Source organism: Sinocyclocheilus anshuiensis, unplaced genomic scaffold, assembly GCF_001515605.1.
Source record: "Sinocyclocheilus anshuiensis isolate Anshui unplaced genomic scaffold, SAMN03320099.WGS_v1.1 scaffold605, whole genome shotgun sequence".
Taxonomy (NCBI): domain Eukaryota; kingdom Metazoa; phylum Chordata; class Actinopteri; order Cypriniformes; family Cyprinidae; genus Sinocyclocheilus; species Sinocyclocheilus anshuiensis.
Genome location: NW_015539865.1, coordinates 618,258 through 644,415, shown reverse-complemented (window position 1 = coordinate 644,415; position 26,158 = coordinate 618,258). Strand labels below are relative to the sequence as shown.

At 36.7% G+C, this 26,158-nt stretch overlaps 1 protein-coding gene across 1 annotated transcript in view; it reads right to left on the bottom strand.

Annotated features, from left to right (window-relative positions):
- LOC107684986 (protein unc-13 homolog B-like) overlaps positions 1-25,422 on the bottom strand; it is a 62,360-nt gene extending 36,938 nt beyond the window's left edge. Inside the window, exons 1-20 of the mRNA XM_016481391.1 lie at positions 23,018-25,422; positions 22,323-22,345; positions 21,268-21,311; positions 21,081-21,156; positions 20,868-20,873; positions 17,745-17,819; positions 15,984-16,203; positions 15,381-15,608; positions 15,052-15,193; positions 12,944-13,113; positions 11,600-11,715; positions 10,808-10,971; positions 8,476-8,626; positions 6,890-6,958; positions 5,159-5,248; positions 4,650-4,790; positions 3,424-3,617; positions 3,256-3,341; positions 2,219-2,254; positions 126-167 (exon numbers count right to left, since the gene is read on the bottom strand). Of these exons, the coding sequence (XP_016336877.1) occupies positions 126-167; positions 2,219-2,254; positions 3,256-3,341; positions 3,424-3,617; positions 4,650-4,790; positions 5,159-5,248; positions 6,890-6,958; positions 8,476-8,626; positions 10,808-10,971; positions 11,600-11,715; positions 12,944-13,113; positions 15,052-15,193; positions 15,381-15,608; positions 15,984-16,203; positions 17,745-17,819; positions 20,868-20,873; positions 21,081-21,156; positions 21,268-21,311; positions 22,323-22,345; positions 23,018-25,397 (4,453 nt within the window). The 5' untranslated portion in view covers positions 25,398-25,422. The remainder of the gene's footprint in view (positions 1-125; positions 168-2,218; positions 2,255-3,255; positions 3,342-3,423; positions 3,618-4,649; positions 4,791-5,158; positions 5,249-6,889; positions 6,959-8,475; positions 8,627-10,807; positions 10,972-11,599; positions 11,716-12,943; positions 13,114-15,051; positions 15,194-15,380; positions 15,609-15,983; positions 16,204-17,744; positions 17,820-20,867; positions 20,874-21,080; positions 21,157-21,267; positions 21,312-22,322; positions 22,346-23,017) is intronic.
- Between the last annotated feature and the right edge of the window lie 736 nt (positions 25,423-26,158).

The window sequence follows — 26,158 nt, the reverse complement described above, 5'->3', positions numbered from 1 at the left end:
AGCCTTGGGGAGACTTTCTTCAAATGCATCAAAAAATCTTACCACCCCGCAAACGTTTCTGAACAGTAGTGTTACATGTGCACATATAAACTCTCACAGAGACTTAACCATACAGTATGTCTTACCAGCATAAAAATCAAGTCTGCGAATATGGAATGTGGCAGGTGCTAAAATCAAGAAAACAAGGCAGGAGAGAATGAAGAGATGAAGAACAGAAAAAAAAGTACAGGTGTGAGAAAAGGATGCTGGCATCAAAAGGAAAAGATCATTTTTTCCAATGAGGAGTCTAACTCTAGTTTACTCCTACTTGGAAGATCTAAAAGGAAACCAGGGGATTCTATTCTCTAACTCTGCTGTAGCAATGAGAGAGTGAGGACTCGAGACCAAAAAGAGTGATTTGAACCTTTAAAGGGGTTTTATCGTCGAAAACAGGATTTGCTTTGCTCTTTTGAAATGAAACCTTAACAACGCAAAGCTCCCTCCCCTGCCCACACTGAAAATTATTAAAACTTAACTGCAAAAACAAGTCGATCATGTGCATAGCCACAAGCAGTGTTGGGGGTAACGCATTACAAGTAACGTGAGTTACGTAATCAGATTACTTTTTTCAAGTAACTAGTAAAGTAACGCATTACTTTTTAATTTACAAGAGAATATCTGAGTTATTTTTTCAAATATGTAACGCAAGTTACTTTTTTTTTTTTCAATTTATTGATTGACAGCTCTCCTGTCCCCATGTTGAGAGAAATCAGAAGATGTTACTGTAGTTCTAAAATAAATATGAATATGCATTAATTCATCTCACTCACAAAAAAACAACAACACACAGATTCATTATTCCTCAAAATGAATAAAAATAATGCAACTCAGAATATGACGCAAACCTGCAATAATTAAATGTTAAACAACACAAATATCCTTTATGTATTTAATCCCATTCTATTAACCAATGTCTTTGCTTCTGACCTTCGATGATCCAGTTCAACCATACTAATAAGCAAAAATTACTCTAGACAAACATTTGTGTGTCTCTGTTTATTGCTGAAGTGTGTTGAAATGTCTTCTTCTGCATTCTACTGTACGGACTGATCAACTTTTATCATAGTTTATAGTTATATGGAAACGAAAGTGGTTAACATTCAACCCGTTCTTTATCATTAGTAGTATTATTTGTGATTTGAATTTTGTGAATGTAAGTTTCTTTCTCTTTTGCTGTGTTAAGCCGCTGCCAAAAATATAGCTTACGTGTTTTTGTTATTAAAATAACAAATAAGCAAGCCCAGCCCAGGTGACACGAAGTAACACAAAAGTAACATAATGCATTATTTTCCATAAAAAGTAACTAAGTAACGTAATTAGTTACTTTTTTATGGAGTAACGCAATATTGTAATGCATTACTTTTAAAAGTAACTTTCCCCAACACTGGTCACAAGAATGAGCACATTAACACAACACCGGCCATATTTATTATTCAACACTCAGTAATTTGGCCCACATAATTGTGGCGAGGTAGTAAGGAGGATGTAAGGCAGATGTTGTACTTGATCAACTTAACTCTACTAACATTCCACTTGGTATCAAAGCTATAGAATCTGTTAAGGATGAGGCAGTGCCTAATATGTTGAAATCACAACTCATTTCAATTGCAAATTCACATTACTTCTCAAAGGTACATTATAAAACAGATAGTTCCGGTTCTTGATTCTGATTGGTTGAGCCACGTTCGAAGCTGTTGTAAATTACTCTACAAACATACACCTTTGTTTACTTTGTGTGTTGCTTGGCAACCACTTTATTGCAACCACAACTGTTTCTGAGGAACTACATTGTTTGGTGGAAGAATACTGTTTTTATTTATATCATTACACTTTATTTGCTCTGTTTTATTTTGTGAAACCTTACTACATATATGGAATGACAGTTTTATAAAAGCAATAAGCCCCGTGAAGCCGTGGTTTACAGTGAATTTATAACAGCTAAGGGGGTTTTAGGCACTCCGCTTCACATCGTGCCTAACAACGCCCCTTAGCGGTTATAAATTCACTGTAAACCACGGCTTCTTGGGGCTTATTGCTTTATTATGCCCCCTTTGAGGTTAACACATTACTTAGCGTGCAACAGAGTGGTGTATTTATCTTGCATCTATAACAAGAAACGTATGCCCAAGTTCACATTCTCATGACTCCAAAAGGCCTTATATAGCATTATGACCTTTACCATTCTTCCAATGTTTGTAGACGATATGATTAAGAACTGAAGACAAAGACAGATAAAAAGGAAAGATGGAATGATGTTAGGAGTAATCTCAAATAAATTTGAAGTGAACACAGACATACTTCAAAGGGGTCATGAACTGCCTTTTTTATTATTTTGTACTACCACTTACAATGTTATCAAGATTTTTACACCATTTAGAAGTAATAGGCTATTTTCTGTCCTGTTTTTAACCGCCCTCATCAGAACGCTCCATTGGATTGTAGACTCGGAAGTAAATGCCCACAGATGCGATTGAACAGTTGTGTATGTTTGACAGCCTACATCCTTTACAGATGGACGCTACTGTGATTTAGGTTAAAAACGCATAAATACTCAGAACATATCAAACATATATAACAGACAAAGCAATAGTGATCACTTAATAAAAACACTTACTCACACTTGTGTGTTGATCCAATATAGTCGGAACAGCATCATCTTTTGTTTCAATCTTTCTAAAAATCCCAGTCAAATTGTGCTTTGTTTGTAAAGGAATCCACGATAAAATGAATGAACAAAGGACCAAGTTCTTACTGACGTGGTCTGGAACTTCATTAAATATAAAGTTCATCCACTTTTTCCTAATGTTGGCGATGCAAAGACTGATTTTCCAGCGTCCTGTTGTCGTCGGAGCATTCTTTATCATTTAATTTCTGCGTAGACCTGTGTTTTCCTCTCGTTATTTACACTATATGCGTGAATCGGTGGGCGGGGCTAAACACAGGCAGTGATGCAGATCTTCTGTGGAGGCGGTGTTTAGCCACACTATTACATCATATAGTCATACATTCCACAGTCTGTCATTTTGGCAGACTGCCTTCAATATAAGCTGTTTTTAGACTAAAGGGAACGTTTTGAGTTCTAAAATTTAAAGGATGTTTTTATAGTACAATGAACTCTTATATGTCAAAAGATCAAGGGAATTTTGGTTTCTCAGTTCATGACCCCTTTGAGGGCACACATGCTTCCCATACATATAAATGTATATTTCTTCATACCTTCCAGTGCATACTTCATGTCCTGAGCAAAGAGTGTCCACATGACCTCAGCACTGACATTCCCCACATTCAGCTCCTGAGGAAACCTGCACAGGACACACCAGGTCAAATATAACAGCTCAGTGTGTCTGCGTGCGATATTGTGTGTGTATCTGTGCAGTGACTGACTGATTTATGATCGAGCTGTAGGAGTTCCTGTCCTCCTCTATGATGGAAACTATTAAGGTGATGAGTTTGGGCCAGAAGTCCAAATTCTGTATGCTTGGTCCTGGTTCCTCTACAGCAGCATTCTCCTCCTCCTTCTCATCCTTCTTGTCTTCCTCTTCTTCACCCTCTTCTCCCTCTTTCTTTTCTTGTGGTTTCTGTTGTATAAACAATCGCATGATACGACAGAACAAAAGACATTAGAATGATAGAACGAAAGAACAATAGATAGATGGACAGATAAAGATCGATAAACAGGTAGATAGAACAACAGATAAAATAACAGACAAAACAAGAGAAGGAACAACAAAGCGTCAGACAAAATGACAGAACATTAGACAGAATGACAGTCAGACAAAACAACAGTTAAAATAACGAATTAACAGCAAATAGATAGATACAGAAAAGCACAGATATAGAAAGAAATAGGTAGAATGACAGATAAAAAACAACATAGAACGACAAAATGATAGAGAACGACATAAAACAACAGAATGGCATAAAAGTGACAGAAAAACACATAGATAAAATGACAGAACAACAGACAGACAGACAGACAGACAGATAGACAGACACTTCACAAGCCATTATTTCTCTCACAAGAAAGTTTGTACCTCAACCTTCCATCTGTGGATATTTTTGCTGCTTGGAATTCAGGTAATTGAGTATATTTGATATTAGAGAGTTTCAAATGCTATTTGCCAAGTTTGAGATAATTTGTAGATGGTCGAGGTGTGTTTTACAAGTAGTTGTAGTCGTGTAAAATGCCCTTAGAAGTTAACATTTAGGTTTTTCTTGTCTTTTTCGCTAATGTTAGCTTGCTGTATACAGTATATGTTTACATAACAAATGGGTTTTTATATATAGATAGATAGATAGATAGATAGATAGATAGATAGATAGATAGATAGATTTAAAAGTCTATGAAAGAAATTGTACTGATGATTCATGGGCCTGACCTTTATGAACAAATGTGGTCTCTATGGTAACAGATAAATTCTATAAAATATTACTCATTTCAGGCTGATGTCCCATGTTGAAATGCTGGTATTACCTATAAGAAATTCAACCTCTGATAATGACATCATCTAAACAGAGATATCCAAACTTACTGTCAAACACAAGCGTATGCATCCCATCTGTGTGTATGCAAACATACACCTGTGCATGACGCGAATGTATTTACTCACAGGCTCCGCGGCCGGCTGGAACTGTCTGTTGTACAGCTCTTGGCAGTTGTTAAAGATGTACTCATATGTGGAGTTGAGGCACGCTTTCACACAGTCCCTGACCACATGGGCGGCACGCGGGGGAGACTGCAGTTCCAGAACCTGGACACAGGGGGCGCCAGAGAAGACACGAATACATCTATATAAAAACAATGTAACACCCGCTAACAAATCAATAGTGACTAATCTCCGTTATGAAAGCCCGCACAAAAGCCTCTCTCTTACAGCACAAAGAAATCAATCTTCGTCTCAAACATTCTATTATCCTCTTCTACTGTATGAACTCAGGCAGACAGAAATGACGGAGCGTTTACTCAAGAATATATGAAACACAACTGAATTACTCATCTCTATAGGATCTGTCACTCAATATATGTATTACAAATAAGACCTACATCCCTGTATAAAACAACAAGAAGGGCTCTACAGCATGCTGTTGCTTGATCTGATTTAGAGGTACGTTATCTTACCTTCAGTCTGAAGAATGTAATGCTGGTCAGCAAATCCACTGTGGATTTGAGATCTGCTAGACGTGGTTTACTGCTGGCTGGGAAATTATTCTGGAGATCAAAGGGACAGAATGAAGATCACAGGAAGCTTGGGTGAGAAGCACAATATGACATTGGTAAAATGGATACTTGAGAAGTAACAAACAACGCATCACTTATATATGCACACGCACAATGTTTACTGATCAAGTCTATAAATCTTTATAAAATGTATACATGCTAGGCACTCTCAGAACCAGTGGAAAAACATATATATTGACCTGACTGTGATCAGCTGCATCTCAGACTGCACTATAATGAATATTGTTCTGAAACGCATAATTCTAAATAAATAAATAAATGTATGTACATATGTAAACTGATTGGCGAATCATGATTTGTGCATAAAACAAACATTTTATAAAATTTTTATTCGAAGTTTGATTTTCTTTTTTCCACTTTGTTACATGAAGGTCACATTCAAACATTTAGCAAAAATGCCCATTATGCATGAATTGCATTGTTTTACTCTTTTCCATGACCCCACTTTCAATGTTAAACCATAAAATTCCATTAATAATAATAATAATAATAAAGTAAAATATGCTGCCCGAGATGCTAGCCCAAGGCTCCATCGTCCCTGTGACCCTACAGTGGACAAGTGGCTTGAAGAATGGATGGATGGACAGAACACCTGTACATACAAATTTTGTCTATTTTGTTAATTTATATATATCTACACATATGTTTATTTCTGTCAGAACCACTATAGTCAAAGATGATTGACAATTAGCATACAGTTTGGATTGGCGGTATGGTTCTGTTCTGGGCAAGAACTCCCTGCGCATCCATGCAGCCTAGCATGGATGAGAGCAGGGAGAGCAGCGATAACCCCCCCAGGGTAAACAGAACTAACATAAATGTATTGCAGATATCATTAAAGTTCAATAATTTTATGTAGCCTACACATTTTAGAATTAGTCTGATTCAAAGGATAATCAGAAGGCTGAATCCTGACTGACAGAGGAGGAGCTGGGGATGGAGGAGGGTAATTAGCTATTGAGCAATGCGAAAACTGCTGATAATACTGAGGACCTTATATATGAATGCTTAGATAGGTGTCGTATTCCTATAGGTAGATGGGGATCAGCAGAGTCCGCTGATGTGAGCTTGACTAACGTGACCTGCTAGAACTAACGCTACACTTGATTTTACTCACATATCTTTATTTTTTATTATCTGTATGTTGTTGTTTCTCTGTGTACTGGAAGCTTCTTTTGTCACCAAAACAAATTCCTTGTATGTGCAAATATACTTGGCAATAAAGCTCTTTCTGATTCTGGCGATTATAAAATAATAATGAAAGTTTTAAAGATTAATGACTTAATAATGACTAAAGATCTATCAGTATTAAAATAAATAAATAACCGCCTACACCTCTGCCCCCTAATAAAAAATTCAAAAGTTTACCAAGGAGACAACAGTTTCAGTGAAGAGCTTGAGAAATATAAGATGCAGTATGACAACAAAGAATAAAATGGGATGCCAAAAAAAGAACAAAACGACGCTAAATAACAACATGTGTAAGCAAAATATTTTTTAATGTGTGTCATTTTCCAACTAAGCTGTAATTTGTTGTACACCACACCATCCTAGACTGCATAAACTGTGCCTGTAGATTAGGTTATGGTAATGAACATGATGAATACTTACTCTGTATGTTGACAGGTCAATTCGGAGAGAGTTATGGAGCTGATCCAGCAGTCTAACAAAGCGATCTTTCTGCATTAACAGAGAGAAACATGAGTCAGTGGTGAATAAAATGTAACAAACAACAAAGGATTGGCTGTTCCTTTCTGTGTTTTGAAAGGCAAAGTATGATTTAGTTATGGAGTAAGCAAAAACTAGCCCCACAAGATGTGTTTCTCTGACACCAGTCTCACTTTGAATGGAATCTAGACCTTGAGCCAAGGACACAGAGCGTGGACACACATACACACATGAACAAAAACATACTGTACAAACACACCACAGACAGGCTTTAGGATAAATCCGTCTGATGGCAATGAGAAAACCTGAAAGGGATTCAAAGGTTCAGGGACACTGACGAGGTCTCAGTTATTCACCATGCTGTATCTTTTCAAAATCCTTGTATGAGCAAGACTCCTACAGAAGAAGGGTCCAGTACAGGAAAAGGAGGAGATGTGAGAGTTTGTGCTGTGCACAAATCCAAGCAGCTGTATTTATGCTTTGATAGGATGAGCTGGCACGATAGCATCTTCAGCTGTGTCGTATGAGAGCCTCAGTGCATTTGGGATCAAAGGTTTTATGTGACTCTGATTATAACAATCAAACTCACTATCACTCTGTGATCAAATGTGACATTATATCTTACACAACACGTATTTCCGGTCTTTGAATATGGCTGAGCAACATTCCAAAAGCGCTAACATTTAGTCCAACAGCACTAGGACTTTTCAATGTGTGTATCACTCCGCTTTTATGTGTTTGCATGTTCAAGACAGATAAATCAATTAGTGCGCGCATTAGCTGTGGGGATTTTTCCGATTATATCGTTCCACTACGCATCAGTATCATTAAACTACTCAGCATCTCAGACTACTGTTCAAAAGTTTAGATTTGATCGAATTTTAAAATGTTATCATATTTTACATTCAATTATTAAAAGAACCTGTAATATTTTAGAAGAACATTACATATAATAAAATATATTTGATCATTATTTAATATTAATCTATGACTATTGTGTCTATTTTAATATATTATTATTCATATAATTCATTCCTGTGGTTTCAGCAGTCATTACTCCAGTCTTCAGGGTCACATGATCCCTCAGAAATCATTCTAATGTGCTGATTTGGTGCTCAAGACACATTTCTTATATTACCAATGCTGAAAACATTTTTGTGGAAATGGTGACACATTTTTTCAAGATGCTTTCATGAATACAAAGTTGAAAATAATTTATTTGAACAATTATTTCAAATAGAAATCTTTTATGACAACATGTTTCTTCACTGTCACTTTATGCATGCTTATTGAATAAAATAATTTCTTTTGCACATTTATACAAAAGCACAGTTGTATTCAAAATACTGTAGCTTTTCTAATAACAAGGTACTTTTTCGTTTAGTAACAAAGAAAAAGTAAAGCTACATCACTATTTTTTGTCATTGTCCTGAGCAGCTTTACTGTTGATGGACACAGGGAATAATCAAACCCTAAACTGTCCTTCGGTCAGGCTATATTGGCTGTGTGTGATGCTAAGTTAGCATTACCCTAAAGTTGGAGGCAGTGAAGCGGTCACAGGCGGAGACGTTGGTGACTGAGGTGGGATGAGCGTAGAATGCGTTGATGTTGGCCAGGAGTGTGCTCATTACCGCAGGAACACCAGGCAGCATGTATTTATGGGAAAGACATGCAAAATGCCTACAGGTGGACAGACACAGACATCCAATAAGAAACTGAGCATGCTTTTATTATTCGAAAAAAAGTGACATTTACTATTATTACTTAACCGTTGCACAGTTATGTAATAATAGTAAATGTCACTTTTAAATATCTGATATTCATTTCCTTTAATAAATATGAGAGAAATACTTCTCATCTCATAAACAACAAGTCAATCCTTCTATTGTGATTCACTGCCTCTCACCAAAACAAGTCCCAATATTGAATAGACAGAAGTCTAGGTTAGTATCGATTTATTAATCCTAATTATTTATAATTAAAGGGATAGTTCACCCAAAAATGAACATCCTGTCATTATATGCTCATGTTGTTCCAAACCCATAAGACCTTCATTCATCTTCAGAACACAAATTAAGATATTTTGGATGAAATCTGAGAGCTTTCCGACCCTGCATAGACAGCAATTCAACTACCACATTCAAGGCCCAAAAACGTAGTAAGGACATCATTAAAATGGTCTATGTGACATCAGTGGTTCAACCGTAATTTTATTACACTACATCAGTGGTCTTCACTATTTTTTTCATGGGAGCCGCACTGATAGGGCAAAGTCAATCGGAGAGCCACTTTTACCGCGAAGTATAAAAAATTACATCCAGTCATAAATAGCATGTCTTTTTATCAATCTGTCATATGCAATGCAATGCAATACAAAAGGGGCTATCATTCTTTATCATTTACCAGTCAAATTTGTAACTGAGACAAGATTATAAAAGAAAAAAAAGCATGATTACCTTAATGCTGGAAAGACCTTAAGTTATTTTATTTTTTATACTAGCCCATCATGTATCTAACCATCCAAGTGCACATTCGGCGTTAAGAGCTGTTAAGATTAAAACTGGCAACTCCGCAGTGAGTCAGTCATGGACGTAGGACAGAGCAAATGTAAATATCTTTTCTAGTCTATATTTCCATCTTGTAATGCCTCTGTTTTAGGTATTTTTAAAAAATATATATAAATTATTTGTAATAGAGCAGACACTGTCTGACCGTGTCTACCAAGGTCCACACCTTGCTGCGCTAAAAGTCTGTCTACACTTGACGCAACAAAGTGACAGTTGCAAATCATTTGAACGTAGTGTCAGTACAGTTCGTCAAAAATAGAACGAGGCATCAGTTTACTGATGGGGATCGTGTCGCATTGCATGGCGCCGCGCCGCATCCAGTGTAGACAACATCCATATTGTGATGCCGTGTCCGGCCGGAGCGACGAGACAAAACCAATAAAACCCATTAGAAACGAGGCATTTGTTGAATCCAGTGGGGACATAATTACTGATTATAATGACTTATATTGTTTTTTTACGTGTTGCGTTGCATTGCGCCGCGTAAACATAAAACCATGTCTGCATTTGTGATCGGAGAAATGACAAACAACAAGCGCTACTCTACACTGCTCAAAACTCACGTTTGAATCATCAGTGGCAAATCCTTTAAATATGAAAACATACTTACAGGCTGTGAGTCAGCATTATTTGTCAGCATCATAGACTGTATAGGGTCAGCATGCGTGGCGAAGGGGAAACAGGGGAACTGAATTCACCGGAATTGTAGGACCCAGGAAACAGTCCTCGTCCTCCGTAAAATGCGTTGCACACATCTGAATATTTGGGTTGAACTGTTCTGGAACAGTGTTGTAAATACAACTTAACCACTGATTTCTAGTCGTGTCCTCTTTTGGAAGACCAAACAAAGTAGTTTCGCTTTCACAACGAAACACACAGCGTCTCCACGACATGGCGGCGGCAGCGGCAGCAACAACACTACAGCGAGAATCAAAGTTATGCCTTCTTTCTTTGCGTGAACATTTGGGTGGCGTTATGCAAATCTTCCCACACAGTGATGTAGATATGTTAGTAGCGTGTTTAAACGAGGCGTTTTAGGAGGGCGTGGACCAGTCTTAACTTTTATAAAGAATATCTCTTTGGGTTTGAGACTTTAGTCTTTGCAACTTTACAGATCCACGAACAGCTTGTAACACTCCAAAGAGAAAGGAAAACTTGAAATCGCATCATATGACCCCTTTAAGCCTGACTGATTATTGATGGGCATTGATGTGGTTACACAATGCTACCAGCAGATGTTTCCTATCGACAGCAAAGGACTGTCAGAATACAGACAAAATGCTCCAGGGCTTACGTCATGGCCTGATAGATGGATTCTATTCCGTAGCGCATGGCAAATTCGTCTACAATATCCTGAGCAACCTCATCAAAGTAGACCTTCCAGGCATCATCTCCTCGCGCCGTGGGCAACTTCACCACACTTTGTCCTTCACTGTCTGTCACAAAGTGAAAAAAATTCTACAAAAAAAGAGAGGGAGAAAGAGGCTCGGTGATGTGCTTTGCAATAGAAATTATTGTGCGTTGTTTGCTTTCAAGCATACAGTAAATATATTAGATACGATTTATGTTAGGATCAGATTTTATGTTAGGATCGATTTGTAATATTTTCACAGCCTTATTCTCACCAAGGCTGCATTTGTTCCATGCAAACTTCAGTTAAAATTGTACAAAATAATTGCAATTTAATTATATTTAGTGCTTTATTATATTTTAAAATGTCATTCATTCCTGTGATGCAAAGCTGAATTTTCAGCATCATTACTCCAGTCTTAAATGTCACCTGATCCTTCAGAAATCATTCTAAAATACTGATTTGCTGCTTAGTATTTTGCATTATTTTCAATGTTGTAAACAGTTGTGCTGTTGTGGAAACCATGATACATTCTTCGATGAATAGTTCAAAACAACAGCATTTATTTCAAATAGAATTTTTGTCATTATGGTCACTTTTGACAAATTTAATGCATCCACGCTGAATAAAAGTACTTTTTTTTTTTTTTACTTAACCCCACATTATTTGCACAATAGTGTACACAGACATTTGTCATCTAAAAAGAATTCAAAGTGGTGTGTGTAGTGGGTTTACCTCGTGCAAACATGTGTACTGAACATGATAAGGGGCCACCTTCTCTTCCCCTTTAATTTCCACACTTATCTGCAGTCTGATGGCCCCTGATACCGCTGACTTGTCTGTGCGTTTTTCTGCAAAAGTTAGAGATAACACATGGACATTACATATCTGATATGAAAGACAATTCTTCATTTATCGCATCTCGTAATGGTGACCCTTGATCCAAGTATAGTAGTAGATGCAGTAACATTTAATCACCTTTTTTTCCAAGAGAAAACAAACAGTATATTCAAATGTAAAGACATCAAACTCAAGATTTTACTGAATATTTCCATCAGAAACAATGTATTGTTTTAGAAACCATATTTTCTGTAACATTATTATGCAATGAGAGAAGCAGCCGTGTGGCTGTAGACCATCTGACTGACTGTAAAAGGTCCAGCGCCAATGTTCGACATATTTAATTCATTATGCAAGTTTTCATGAATAGCTAAAGTAAAATTTGCCATATTTCACAGTTACAATCTTATATCTTTGATCTAAATGTATGCAAATCATTCCATTATATCATTTTTATGGGATCAGGCTTATTATAACTTTAAAAATTAAATAAGAAATAGTATGTTATTACAAATTACAGTTCATATTTTAGGCACAGATCAGTTATGACCTACACTGCAATCGCAACATTTAAACAGACAGACGGCTTAATTTCTTGTGCGACATACATTTAGTTTGTAGTCCTAAAACTCAGAAAAAATAATATTATATATATATATATATATATATATATATATATTATTATTATTACAAATCACAGTTCATATTTTAGGCATAGAACATTTATGACCTGCACGGCAACTGCAACACTTAAACAGACAGATGGTTTAATTTCTAGTGTGACATACAATGGGGCCATTCAGTTTGTAGTTCTAAATCTCTTAAGAAAATTACCACTGTCTAGTCATGGGTTCCCTTGAGAATTTCTAATGGGTTTTTCAAATATCAGTTTTAGATTTATGAGAAAAATAAGGTCTTCATTAGCCCTTCTGGAGCAACTTCAGCTTTCATTTTTGTAACAACTTGCATTAAAGCACATGAAGGTTTCAAAATTCATGTTTGAGATATAACAGCGTGTAATTTCTTTTGTAGAACAAAACATAAAACCTTTTCAAAATTCCAGAGGGGACCCACAGCAAATTAGACTTCAAGTTTGTCTACAAATTGACATCATGCCTGTACAGCTTTATATCAGGAGTGCTACAGTACTTTCAAAGCCCCGGAGAATAAAAAAAGATCATTTAAAAAAAATTCAATAACACCCCACAATGAAACATACATAGAGGCAGAGGAACTTACCAAGGTTGTACCAGACATCCATCTCTCCGCTGAGGGTTCGGACCTCAATAATGCTCTGACCCAAAAAGTCATCAGATTCCCTCTTCAGACGCTGCTTCACACGAGACTTTATATCGTCATCTTCATCCCACACACGCAGTTTAATGCGGTCAGATGAATTGTGGCACTCACTAGGGAGGAAAAGGTAAATTTGTGAACAAATCACAGCTGCTTCATAAAAGAGAGCTGTGATTTCAACAAAGTTAACAACTAATCAATATTAACACAAGTTGCTATATTTTTTGACAACTGTAAACAGTGTACAGTTATGTTAATGAACTTAACTGTATTACTTGTAAGAATTGTTTACTGTGATTGTTATTAAAAACAAATTTATTCAATAAACTAAGTATTTGCTCATTTTCATTTGTGACGCTGGAGCACAAAAGTAGTCTTAAGTCGCTGGGGTATATTTGTAGCAATAGCCAAAAAAACATTGTATGGGACAAAATTATCGATTTTTCTTTTATGCCAAAAATCATTAGGATATTAAGTAAAGATCATGTTCCATGAAGATATTTTGTAAATTTCCTACTGTAAATATATTAAAACTTAATTTTTGATTAGTAATATGCATTGCTAAGAACTTCATTTGGACAACTTTAAAGGCGATTTTCTCAATATTTAGATTTTCTTGCACCCTCAGATTCCAGATTTCAAATAGTTTCCAAATATTGTTCTATCCTAATAAACCATACATCAATGGAAAGCTTATTTATTCAGCTTTCAGATGATGTATAAATCTCAATTTTGAAAAATTTACCCTTATGACTGGTTTTGTGGTCCAGGGTCACATTTAAACACCAATTTTAAAGGTATAGTTCACCCAAAAATGAAATTTGTGTCATCATTTACTCATCTTCAATTGCTCCAAACCTGTATGAATTTCTTTCTTCTATCGGTAACCAAACAACCAAAAGTTGTTGGTAGCCACTGACTTTAATTATGAAAGTTAATGGCTACCAGCAACTGTTTGGTTACCAACATTCTTGAACATATTCTTGAAAATATGTTATTGCTTTTATAAAACAACATGTTATTAAATAAAGGTAAGGCACAACATTACCGTGGTTAAGGGAGTGCTCATGCAGTTTTGTCTTACAACACTGCTTAACCACGCCAATATCACAGGAACGCACAGGATCTTTTTTAGATTATTTTATAGTTTATTTTAAAGATTATTGCTTCTTATCTGTTGTATTAAGCCATATTTGATTATTGGTAAAATGTAATGCAATGCAGTACTTTCTTCCTGTATAACACTCTTTAAAAGTAGTGCATACTTTACAAATTAGTGTTGTTGTCTGAGGGGCCGTTTACATGATGTTTTAACGCATAATTTTTGAAAACGGGTTTCAAAGTGCAAGTTTTTAAAAACGCCACCGTTGTCGTTTCCGTGTATACAACACCCAATACTGGAATCTTCGAAAACGGTGACGTCATGCGCGTGCGTAGTACGTGTTAGGTATGTAGACATGCGCAGTACATGTCGATTTTAAAGGCAGGCGCGAACAAACATACACAACAATGGCGGAGTACATGGTACTGTTGTTGCAGCTCAAGAGTTTGCTAACGCTTCTTCAGCAAAGTGTGGATTTACTTCACCAATATTACAACCAACAGCAGAGACGCATCATATACAACATATAATTGTCACTTCCCTACAGGTACTGTTTACTAACAAGGTGACAGCGCCAACTACTGGCATGGCATACGTAATACAGCATTTTTGGCCGTTTTTGCGGATATGTGTAAAAGCGAATCGTTTTGAAAACGTTGTCGTGTATACGCAAAACTTTTTTAAAGCGCAAGAGAAAAACTTTTCCATTTTTGACTACATCGTTGTCGTGTATACGTAGCCTTATTGTACAGCTCTATACTCTTGTTTCTATGTTTACTTCTCCTAAGAAACCTTTGGAGAAATATCTGAGACAAGGGTGATGACATATAACAACAACTAAGCAATGCTTTCCTGACTACATTGAAAAGTAATGCTAATAAGAACACAGCAGATAAAAGACAGGATTCCAAAAGAACAAAGAGAACAGAAAATATTGTATAAGACTCACAAGTTGAACGTCTCCTCCCACACAGGGTTAAGGTTACCGTAGATGGTTTTGGTTCTCTTCTTAGTCTTGCCAACCTGAACGGTCACATACGGATCATTGGAACCAGTTCTGTCTTTAGCCTGCAGGCCCTGAGCGCTCACCACTGGAAAACACACATGAATGCACAGACTATTATAAGATTAACCCACAATCAGTAAAATGTATTCCAATGCTGGCACAGTGCATATTATTAAAAGCTCTATTAGAAATCTGCATTTATACAACCATTCCTTGAAAATTTAGATTACTGAAAGGTATCAGAGCAATAACAGCTGTCCCTGCTTCCGTACCCGTGATGGAGATTTTGGCAGACCACTTTGATGTTCCGTCAAGCACAGTCTGTTTGATGGCCTTCATCTGCTGAGCATGGTTTAGTTTAGTCACATTGAACACAAGCCTTATAATTTCAAAGATTTCAGGCTTGTTCCTCTCTCGGATCTTCATGCGGTCCTTCATGGCCGATATGATATGCTGGGTTCTGTCCTCTGCTCCTGTTTTGGAGCTCTTCTCAGCAGCTCCTAGCAATTGTAGAGAAGTGTTTAATGATATAATTTAAACGCAAAATAAAACATGCAATAAACAAAGGGATCAAAAACATGACAAACACTGTATACTGCACGAGCAAAATGGTTTCTATTTTACATTCATACCCTTTCGCATTTTTGGCATATATTTCATAAATTGCATAGTGCATAATCTTAAATATTTCTTACTCATTTTTACATGCTTTCTCCTCACTGAATTGGTTACTTTCATTCAAAAAGCATTTCTCAATGGCACAGATGTAACATTCATAAGGGATATTGCTAAAACAATTGTTGTATGAACTATGAACACTAAAGTAAGAATTGTTTTGTTGTTGCTTGTTTTTCTGTATTTGGTTGGTGACTCACTCTGTAAACAGTCTGCGTTGAGAAGCTCCTGGCATTTTTCGTGGCATTTGACTCCACACTCTGAGCAGCGCATGCCCTGCCGCGCGATGCCCCACAACAAACCCTCACACTCGTAGCAGTAGGTAGGCGTGGTGGCCGTCCACACTTCAAAGTTATGGGGTGTCGTGCAAGAAATAGGGTAAATCAGAGCCTGGAGTGTCTTCTTGTACACGTGATTCTTCTACAGAGAGAGAAAATACACTGAAAATAGTTTCTGCCAGAAATGGGCCCTAGACGCAACCCTGAAGAAGACATTTCAAAACAAACCCCAGATCACATGTAGGACGTGTTGAAATGAAACATCATGAAGTAGTTAAAGGGGTCATCGGATGCCCATTTTCCACAAGTTGATATGATTCTTTAGGGTCTTAATGATAAGTCTGTAACATAGTTTGGTTAAAATTTCTCAATGGTAGTGTAAAAAACACGTTTTTTACCCTGTCGAAAACAGCTCTTTTCAGAGCACGCAGTTTTGTAGCATTTTCCTTTAAATGTTAATGAGCTCTGCTGACCCCCGCCCCTCTCTTCCAAGCTGCTCTCTGAGGGACTGTTTATATGACAGCTCACTCAGGGCGGGTCTAAGGTAAAACACCAGTCCAGTTTGTGCTCAAACGCTACCGTCAATCAAACTATCGTGGGAGCAACACACATTTCAGTTCAAACAACTTGTAAATGTGCATGTAGCATATGATGACCCCTTTAAGAGTGGTTCAAACAGAAAATAGGAAAAAGCATTGAGAAGTAAAAAGTTAAGAGTACAAAGATACTCTTTATAAATTCTGGTCCTGGTTTATGTTGTAGGTGTAGTTATGGAAGTGGGCAGACAGGTGTCAAACCGATGACCAAATGAGAGCCACATCACATCTTTATTTACATAAAGTGTAGGTGGCATACATCTTTTTAAATTTTTTTTTAAATATGTTTAAAAAAACATTCATCAATCCAAAGCATTTTGAAGGGTACCTTTACATTTTGATAGAAGACATTTTAACTAGAATTATGTCAACAATTACTCTATTATCATTACAACACGAAAAACACAATGCCATGCAATGAAATTAAAAGAAGACAGATGCTGTCAAGCTATAAAAATAAAAAAAGCACCGTTAATGTAATAAAGCTATAAACTGATTGGTGTGCTACTGTGTATTACTTTTGAAAGTCTGCTAAAAGACATAATTCTTTCTTTTAATTTTTAAAAATTCTTTATTTTCCTGGTGAGTACTTTTTAATGAAGACATATGACACAATGCAGATCATTATTTACTGAAAACTATATTCAAAATGTCACATGGTTACTGGTTACAAAACATGTGTCCACATGGCATTGATAATCAATGATGTCAATCATGGCTTTTCAGTGAGTAGAAACGTTTTTTGTTCCTTTTTGCAATTTCATGAAAGTCAGCATAAAATACACCCTCTCTGTTTTTAAATGTATCTTGTGAACAGTTCATCCATGCACATCTTTCTTTTAATTTTTGTCTTCCCTCTAGTAACGTATGCTGGATTTTTCCAATCATTTACCATTTATCCAATCAACAACCAATGATGGAACCAAGTCATGCACTTCATTTATACTTTTTTTGATAATCTGTTTCACTCAAATGTATTTCACAATGCAGAAGAAAAGCTCTGTCGTTACTCTTGTTACAACATAAACAACTTAATAAAGTGAGAAACAGAAAGACAACAGGTGTTTGTGTATTTTGCATCTCCTACCAGTTCTTCGTCCTTCAGTGAAGAGCGTGCAGCTAATGCATGAGAGATCCCTGCTTTCCTGGACTGCACAAGAGACTGAGAGGGGAGCAAAGGTTGAATATGAACATGTGCCTAATTATTAACAATTAGTAATAGTAATACTCATTATACCATTTTGTGCTCTCCCAGTAGGTTTAGCAAAACTGCCTTTAATGTTTCCTTAAACACCTGGTAAATGTTGTTCTATGCTTGTGTCTACTACATTCCTGCCATTAAGGGCACCATGTCTAATTAAATAGCTTTTAGTATTTCACAGCTAACTTTGTAAATAATAAAAAGAATAGTACCAACAACACACAAAAACCAGCCTAGATAGACCGTTGATACATCATGCTGAACTCTCAGTGGTTGTTACATAGCTAAAGGCAGACCAATACTCCAAAGATTGATTTTCCATGAAAACAGAGATAAGAGCACAATTTTTATCCTCTCATAGATAATGACAGTGATTCAAACACGCAAATGGCCTGGCTTTATCTTTTCTCGAGCCACCAATTGCTCAGCAAGTCAATTGTGGTACAGGGTGAGTGAGGGGGCTGGCAGGTCATGGTTAAGGTTCAGTCAATGAAAAAAAGGCCTGAAAGCTAACTACAAGGATCGATATTACATTGCTAGGAGAAAATGTAATGTAAAAGTTGCAGCGTCATACAAATCCAATGAAATCAGAGTATGCTATCCCTTGTATATCATGATGGCACATCTAAATGATTATTAACAAAAAGTATTACAATTTAGACACAAAATAATGAAGGATAAAATGTATGATAATATTTATCACTTTTATATAATTCTTAAAAGCTCTAATTATGGGTAACATTGTAAATGTTAAATGGCAAAGCAAGTGTTTAACCAATGAACACCACTATTATGGAATATATTATTATTGTTATATACACCACTTATTATTTTTATTGTTATATACACCACTATTGTGGAATATATGTGACCCTGGAGCACAAAAGCAGTCTTAAGTCGCTGGGGTATATTTGTAGCAATAGCCAAAAATACATTGTATGGGTCAAAATGATTGATTTTTCTTTTATGCCAAAAATCATTAGGATATTAAGTAAAGATCATGTTCCATGAAGATATTTTGTAAATTTCCTACTGTAAATATTTTAAAACTTTTTGATTAGTAATATGCATTGCTAAGAACTTCATTTGGACAACTTTAAAGGCGATTTTCTCAATATTTTGATTTTTTTTGCACCCTCAGATTCCAGATATTCAAATTTTCAAACCGTATATCAATGGAAAGCTTATTTATTCAGCTTTCAGATGATGTATAAATCGCAATTTTGAAAAATTGACCCTTATGACTGGTTTTGTGGTCCAGGGTCACATATTATTATTGTTAATAATGTTACTCTTTGTAACTTCTATGTATGTTAATATATATTAACTTCTAATGATCAAATGTTTTAATATATGAACACATTGACATTTAATTAGGCAACGTTCAACTATAGCGTCCAAGTTTGATTACACAGAAATATTTGACCACCAAATTCAGCCACTGACCATTCAGAATCGAGTTTTCCAGAGTTGTGCAATAACCTTTGTTTATATTCAGCTTAAACCAACTTTTACAAAAAAAAGAAGCGTTTGTTGGCATGAAAACTGTTGTGCAAAGTCACAAGCTTCAGATCAAGCCTGTTTTTATTTTGCTTTTTTTGTCCCCTCTACAGCATGTCAAATGTATCTGTGTAGGTTTCAGTTTTATTGTGTCGCAACAAAGACTGATTGCTGAAAGTTCCCCATTTCTGACTTATTCTGACTCTGGGCATGTCAGTGAACTGGAGGAGAAGACGAGTACTTCAAATAGAGCTCTGTTTCTCAATCGTATGCACACTTGTCTGGTTTTTAATGCACCAGTCACATAAGATGTCCCTCTTTAAAGGTGAAGAGAAGACATTCAATTACGAGATTGCTGGAAAATTGGATGTCATACGGTCATTCATTGGTGATATAGTATTACTGCTCTGCAATCACACCAGAATCGAGCAGCAAATCAAAGATGATGGTATCACACACTGAAAATGTGAAAATGAAACTGAGCATTTTTGACATATAATCTACATCTGTACAATCTATATTATATTTTTTTGTGAAAAAAATGACAGCACTTTTGCCTTCAGTGTGGGCAGACAAATTGCTTGTCACTGGGATCTTCTTACATCATGTCTTTTTAGGACACCGTGTTATAGCTTAAATAACAATTTAGATCTAAAAAAAATGAAAACATATGCCTACAAAATGTGTAGGATACAGGAATCCCTTTCAGTCTGCTTCGAGTAAAAGCTGAAAAAGCTACAAAAAATATATATTTACAAAGCATTCACTAATAGAAAGGTTTACTTACCATGGCCTAGTAATGAAGGAAAGCATTCAAAAAAATGATGACAAAAGATCAGATCACATTTCAGTTATATTAGGTAAGAGTTAAATTACAATTGAAGATTATAATTACTAATATTTTTATATAATCCATTTCTGACTTATTCTGACTCTGGGCATGTCAGTGAACTGGAGGAGAAGACGAGTACTTCAAATAGAGCTCTGTTTCTCAATCGTATGCACACTTGTCTGGTTTTTAATGCACCAGTCACATAAGATGTCCCTCTTTAAAGGTGAAGAGAAGACATTCAATTACGAGATTGCTGGAAAATTGGATGTCATACGGTCATTCATTGGTGATATAGTATTACTGCTCTGCAATCACACCAGAATCGAGCAGCAAATCAAAGATGATGGTATCACACACTGAAAATGAAACTGAGCATTTTTGACATATAATCTACATCTGTACAATCTATATTATATTTTTTTGTGAAAAAAATGACAGCACTTTTGCCTTCAGTGTGGGCAGACAAATTGCTTGTCACTGGGATCTTCTTACATCATGTCTTTTTAGGACACCGTGTTATAGCTTAAATAACAATTTAGATCTAAAAAAAATGAAAACATATGCCTACAAAATGTGTAGGATACAGGAATCCCTTTCAGTCTGCTTCGAGTAAAAGCTGAAAAAGCTACAAAAAATATATATTTACAAAGCATTCACTAATAGAAAGGTTTACTTACCATGGCCTAGTAATGAAGGAAAGCATTCAAAAAAATGATGACAAAAGATCAGATCAGATTTCAGTTATATTAGGTAAGAGTTAAATTACAATTGAAGATTATAATTACTAATATTTTAATATAATTAGTAGACAGGGAAATATTACCAAAAATGTGACAATGTTGCGTTTCAATATGGAACAATATGAAAAAATAATAATAAAAATCACTCACCACTTCGCTAACCAAGGGGATAGACTTCTTCTTCCTAAGGTCAGGCATGCTATCAATGCCAAATATTCCTCCTCCCCTAAAGATAATATTATGGATATTCCAGTAATGGAAAAATGTATGTTTGGTAAAGAACAGCTAAACAACAACACGGTTCAAACAGTGAAAGTGAATGAGTAAGAGGTCATACCCAGGTTTGGCCCATGGATGTTTGTTATGGTCTCCATTGATGTTCTGTTGAGAGGTTGATCAAATTGTGATGCATTAAAACAAATATTAAATGTTAAAGCTTCACATAGACAACAAAAACAGCACTTAATAAAAATGTGGGAAATAGGGAGAAAGAGGAATAGAGAAAGCCCTGCCGTTTGGTTGATTGAATTTCACCACTATATTCATGAATATACAAGCAGAACGTTCCAGTCATGAGAACAATTCTAGTCAAGACAAGATTAGACATGCAAAGGCTCAGAACTCTCTAATGTAACTTCCTGTCAGAAAATCACAATTTAATTTACTTTCAAGATGCACAATAGTAACCCCAATCTAACAAGAGAAAAGTATTTTTGCTTTTGATGTAAATGCAGAAAGATAAAGGCTTATATTTCAAAGAAGCAATTATATTAAGCTTTGTAAAAAAAAAAGAGAGAATAAACAAGTTAGAAAATAATTTAATAACTTTATTGAATTATTGAAGTAGCATGTATGCCACCTCTGTGCTGTGTCAAAAAACAGACCATTTTATCTCTTAACTCATCGTTTGGCAACTAAATGAAGCATTTCTTACTCCAAAAGAGATTAATTGTTAATGTAATTGCAACAAAATCAATAAATTCCCTATGCAAAATCATTTGTAATGCCAAACCCCTCATAACAAAAAGGCTGAGGGAAAAATCATTGCTATAAAATTCTGACTCAGCAACTTGAAATGAATCTGCCATCACAGATTCTATTTTATATGGTATAACCAGGAGGGATACTTTAATGAGCCACAATCAATAACACAGACTGAAAATGTGTGTAATGTTTACAATGCAGCATAGACTACAAGCCATGAGAACAAGGCATGATTTAAAAAATGAAATAAAACGGACACAAGTAACTCAACACAATGCAGGAAACCCAAATCAAGGGAGCCTGTTAGCACCATGCACACTAAAGACCTTCAAACTGCATTATTTATCTCTAGCAGTGCAAACATAAAACAACAAAGGCACTTTTTAAACCATGTGAAAAATATATAACCTGATCTTCATCCTGGCTTCCATCTGAAAATACAATAAATAGCACATAAAGCTATCACACCATTTTTAACCAGAACTAGACAGCACTCTTTAACTAGACATAACATTATAAAGCAATTAAACTTGTTGTCCAAGAACATATTTACATCTGCAGACAGGGAGTTTAATAACCCTGTGTATATGGATCGAGAACATGAACTGCATAACTGTGGGGATTTGGCAATTGATCTAGACAGTTCATAAAAGTTTCACTGAGATGTATTATTCATTTATAACGGCTGCTAAATTTTCACTGCACTCTACTTTCATGTCAGATTTGTTTTCATTTCAATTCGATGAGTGTAATTAGTTTGTTTGAGCCTGGGGAACAAGAGTAGTTTAACACCCAGCAGGACGTTTGCTAATATATCTGCAGGAAAGGACCAAACACCCACTGGCTATGTTTCTGATGAGATCTGATATTTTACAGATAAAAAAAGTGTTTAAATGTTATTTGTGAGACACGTTTGATGTGCATAGCCATGGAAAAGCACATCAGAATGATTTACTTTCCATTTCTGGCATAAATTTTAAAAGATTGAGTTCACAGAAATTCACTAACACTGCAAATTTGAAACTTCAGACAAGATCTTCTAAGACGTGACAATGAAGGAGAACAATGAATAGGAAAGCTTAGAGCCTCCAAACTCAATATACCTGAGTTCAAATCATCTTCAGAAAATGTTGACATGGTCACTATACTGAGTTGTCTTCTGGACTCTCTCTTCTCCCTTAGAATCTGCTGGAAACTCCTGAGGCACTTCAGACGACGTGCATCCCGCTGACTAAGCTCTGCTTCACTACCTCCTTCCGTAGAGGACTCGGTGGGAGGCTGCGTTTCCCCCGCCAGTGTTCTTTGCTCCTCTTCTACTGCTAGTTCCTCGAGGGAAAAAGAGTCTGGGACAATGTCTGTAGAGAAACACTGTGGTAAATGAGCATTGGTTGGATGTCCAGATGTAGCATCTGATGCATTACTGGTGGAGGAGTCCAACCCTGGAGAATTTGGATGTTCTGAATGATCAATATTTTGCTGGTGAGGAGGCGATTCAGGTTTTGCTTTGGTGGAGATGCATTGAGGTATCTCTACGAAACCTTTCTCGGTACCGATGGCTTGAGGCTGCTCAGAATAATTCGTTTCTATTTGTGTAGTCTCCATCTCTATTTGAGGAATGTCTACATTTGGTGTCTCAGTATTTACCACTCCATATGGTTCCTTACATGGGGAGATCTGCATATGGACTTCAACCCTTTCACCAGGCATAGTAGCACTAGCTCCATCCATCTTCTTAAGAGCTCCTCTCAAGGCAGTTTTGAAATCAAGAACTGCTCTACCAAACTTTTTTACTTTAAACGCCACATTACTGTCATCAGCAGAGCCTGGCTTCCAATCAGGGACATTTTGATTACAGAGTGATGTACCTTCATATAGAAGGTTTCTGGATGGCTCAACAATCACACTTTCTGTTGACTCACTTTTAAATGGAACTACACAATTTTCACAAGAAGACACGTGATTCTGATAAACAGAGCTCTGAGGACATTTACCATCTGCATTGCAATTATGGCAGCCCAAACCAGGTTCTTCAGGCAGCATTTCTGCATCATACAGCTTCCAATCTCCTCTATTGCTTGTACTAACAGGAGAGTTGTAGTGTTTACCAGATACTATGGATATTTGATCTGAGGTGCCCATCGTACAAGTACTTACAGCTCTTGATGGGTCCCAGCTGTCCACTTCACCCGTGCAGCACTCTGCCTCTTCAAAACTGCCTTGTCTGGAGCAAGAATCATCTTCGCTCCAACCGCTCTCTCCACTCCCACTATGTTTTAAAGCCACTGGGTTCAAGGTCTGACTTTCACCCCCTGCTTTGTCATGTCCAGAGGTGGGTCTTTCTGGATCAGATTCACACTTGGAACTCTGACCCGAAGATAGGGAACTGGTGCTCGGACAGTCCTGTCCATCCTGGCGCTCAAGGTAACCAAAGCTAAGCTTCCTTCTCCTTGCACCTTGAGATACATCAGACCTTTGATTAGATGCTTCTTGTGTAAAAGGATGATGTGCATTGTGGTTTGAAGTCTCAACACTAGTGAAAGCAGACTGCCTTGGTGCCTCTTTGTGCTTCCCATCAATGACTTGATATTCTGAGAGTATATCACCACAGCTACTTGAGGATTCAACAGTGTAGCAGCCTATACTAACAGTGTTATTTGATTTGTGTGTGTGGTGGGAGTGACCCTCAGTGCCACCCATTGCTCCTGGCCAAGTCTCTACACCAGATTTGTTTCCAGAACGCATGCATTCGATCTCCATTAGGACGGCATCTACACAGCTAGAGACCTCCTCAACAGAGCCACTAACAGATGACAGGTACTCCCTCAAGTCTGAAATCTCCTCTTGAATTTTGTTGATCCCTCGCAATTCCTTCAGAATGTGCTCAACGATAGCACTTGATTCTTCCTCTTGATAGTCCTCATTATTCCCCTCTACGACTTCATCCAGCATCGCCATATTTAACCTGCACAGCAAAGTCTCCGTCTGTCTTTTAGGCTCACCATCAAGCCCTCTTCCAGACGAAAACCTAGTCCCATTCAGATCTTGGGTCATTTGGTTTTGAACTACTGTCGAATTACTGTTGTGCTGCAAAGTGCAAGGAATTCTGATGCCTCCTTCTCGATTTAGTTCCACTTCCCCAACACAAGCTGCCCCAGAAACCGCTTCCAGCCCATGTCCGTTTGGCACCTGAGGTGAGCAGCAGACTTCTGCTGAAGCTAATCCTCTCCTGTAGTAGTTCTGCAGCTTTTCAACATCCTCTTCCCTCTCTTCATCCTCTTCTTCAATTCCAGCATAGTAAAGACCAGAAGGCTGGACAGAATGATCTGCAGATCCCTGCAAGAAACGATGAATTTTCCCACGCAACACCAGAGCAACTTTGGGATTAGGCTGCCTTCTCTTTGGCGCTGAAGTTTTCTTTTTGGGTCGGGGATATTGAGGGACGCCTGTGCCATCCTGTCCATTGCAGCGGTTGCGGGAGAACATCGTTTTCCTCCCTTCTTCCGTACTGTAGAGCTGAATCACATTACTCAGGCTTGAAATACAGCATCTGATGATATAAGTGAGAGATTATCAGTCGATTTAAGCGGGGCTAATTCCATGACTATAGGGGAAAAGTACATCTTAAAGCATCACACCAGTGCAAATTTACTGATTTGGTCAAGAAAAGTACATGACTGATTATGCATTTGGTACTATACCTTCAATTTAGTTTACAGTTAATTTCCTCCTTTATCAAAGTTTTGTCATGTATTTGCAACAACACAAAGTAATCAACAACACAGAGAATTTATCATCTGCATATCTTCTGACTCACCCAAAGCGCAGTTTGATCAATGGTAGAATACACTGAAAGTGTCTAATTATTCATTTCCACATTACCTGGTCCAAAATACCATTGACAGTGGCAAAATGTATTTGAATTATGTGGAAATGTGCCCTAATTATATTTATGCCAAAATGAGCAGCTCTATTAGGCTGACTAGCATTTAAACACACTGAAAATGATCCCTTTGTTTTTATCTCGCAAACAAAAATCTACCACACACAAATGTTCACCTAAATAATGTGAAAATTAGTGAAGCAAACACATATCTAAATAAATCAATCAATCAAACAAAAGTTAATAAAAATGAAAGGAAATAAAGTAACATAATACCAGCATTCTAGCAGTAATACACAAAGACTGAAAATGCAACAGCACTTTTGCCTTTGCTTATCTGCTGGAGAGAAAGCATACAACAGAT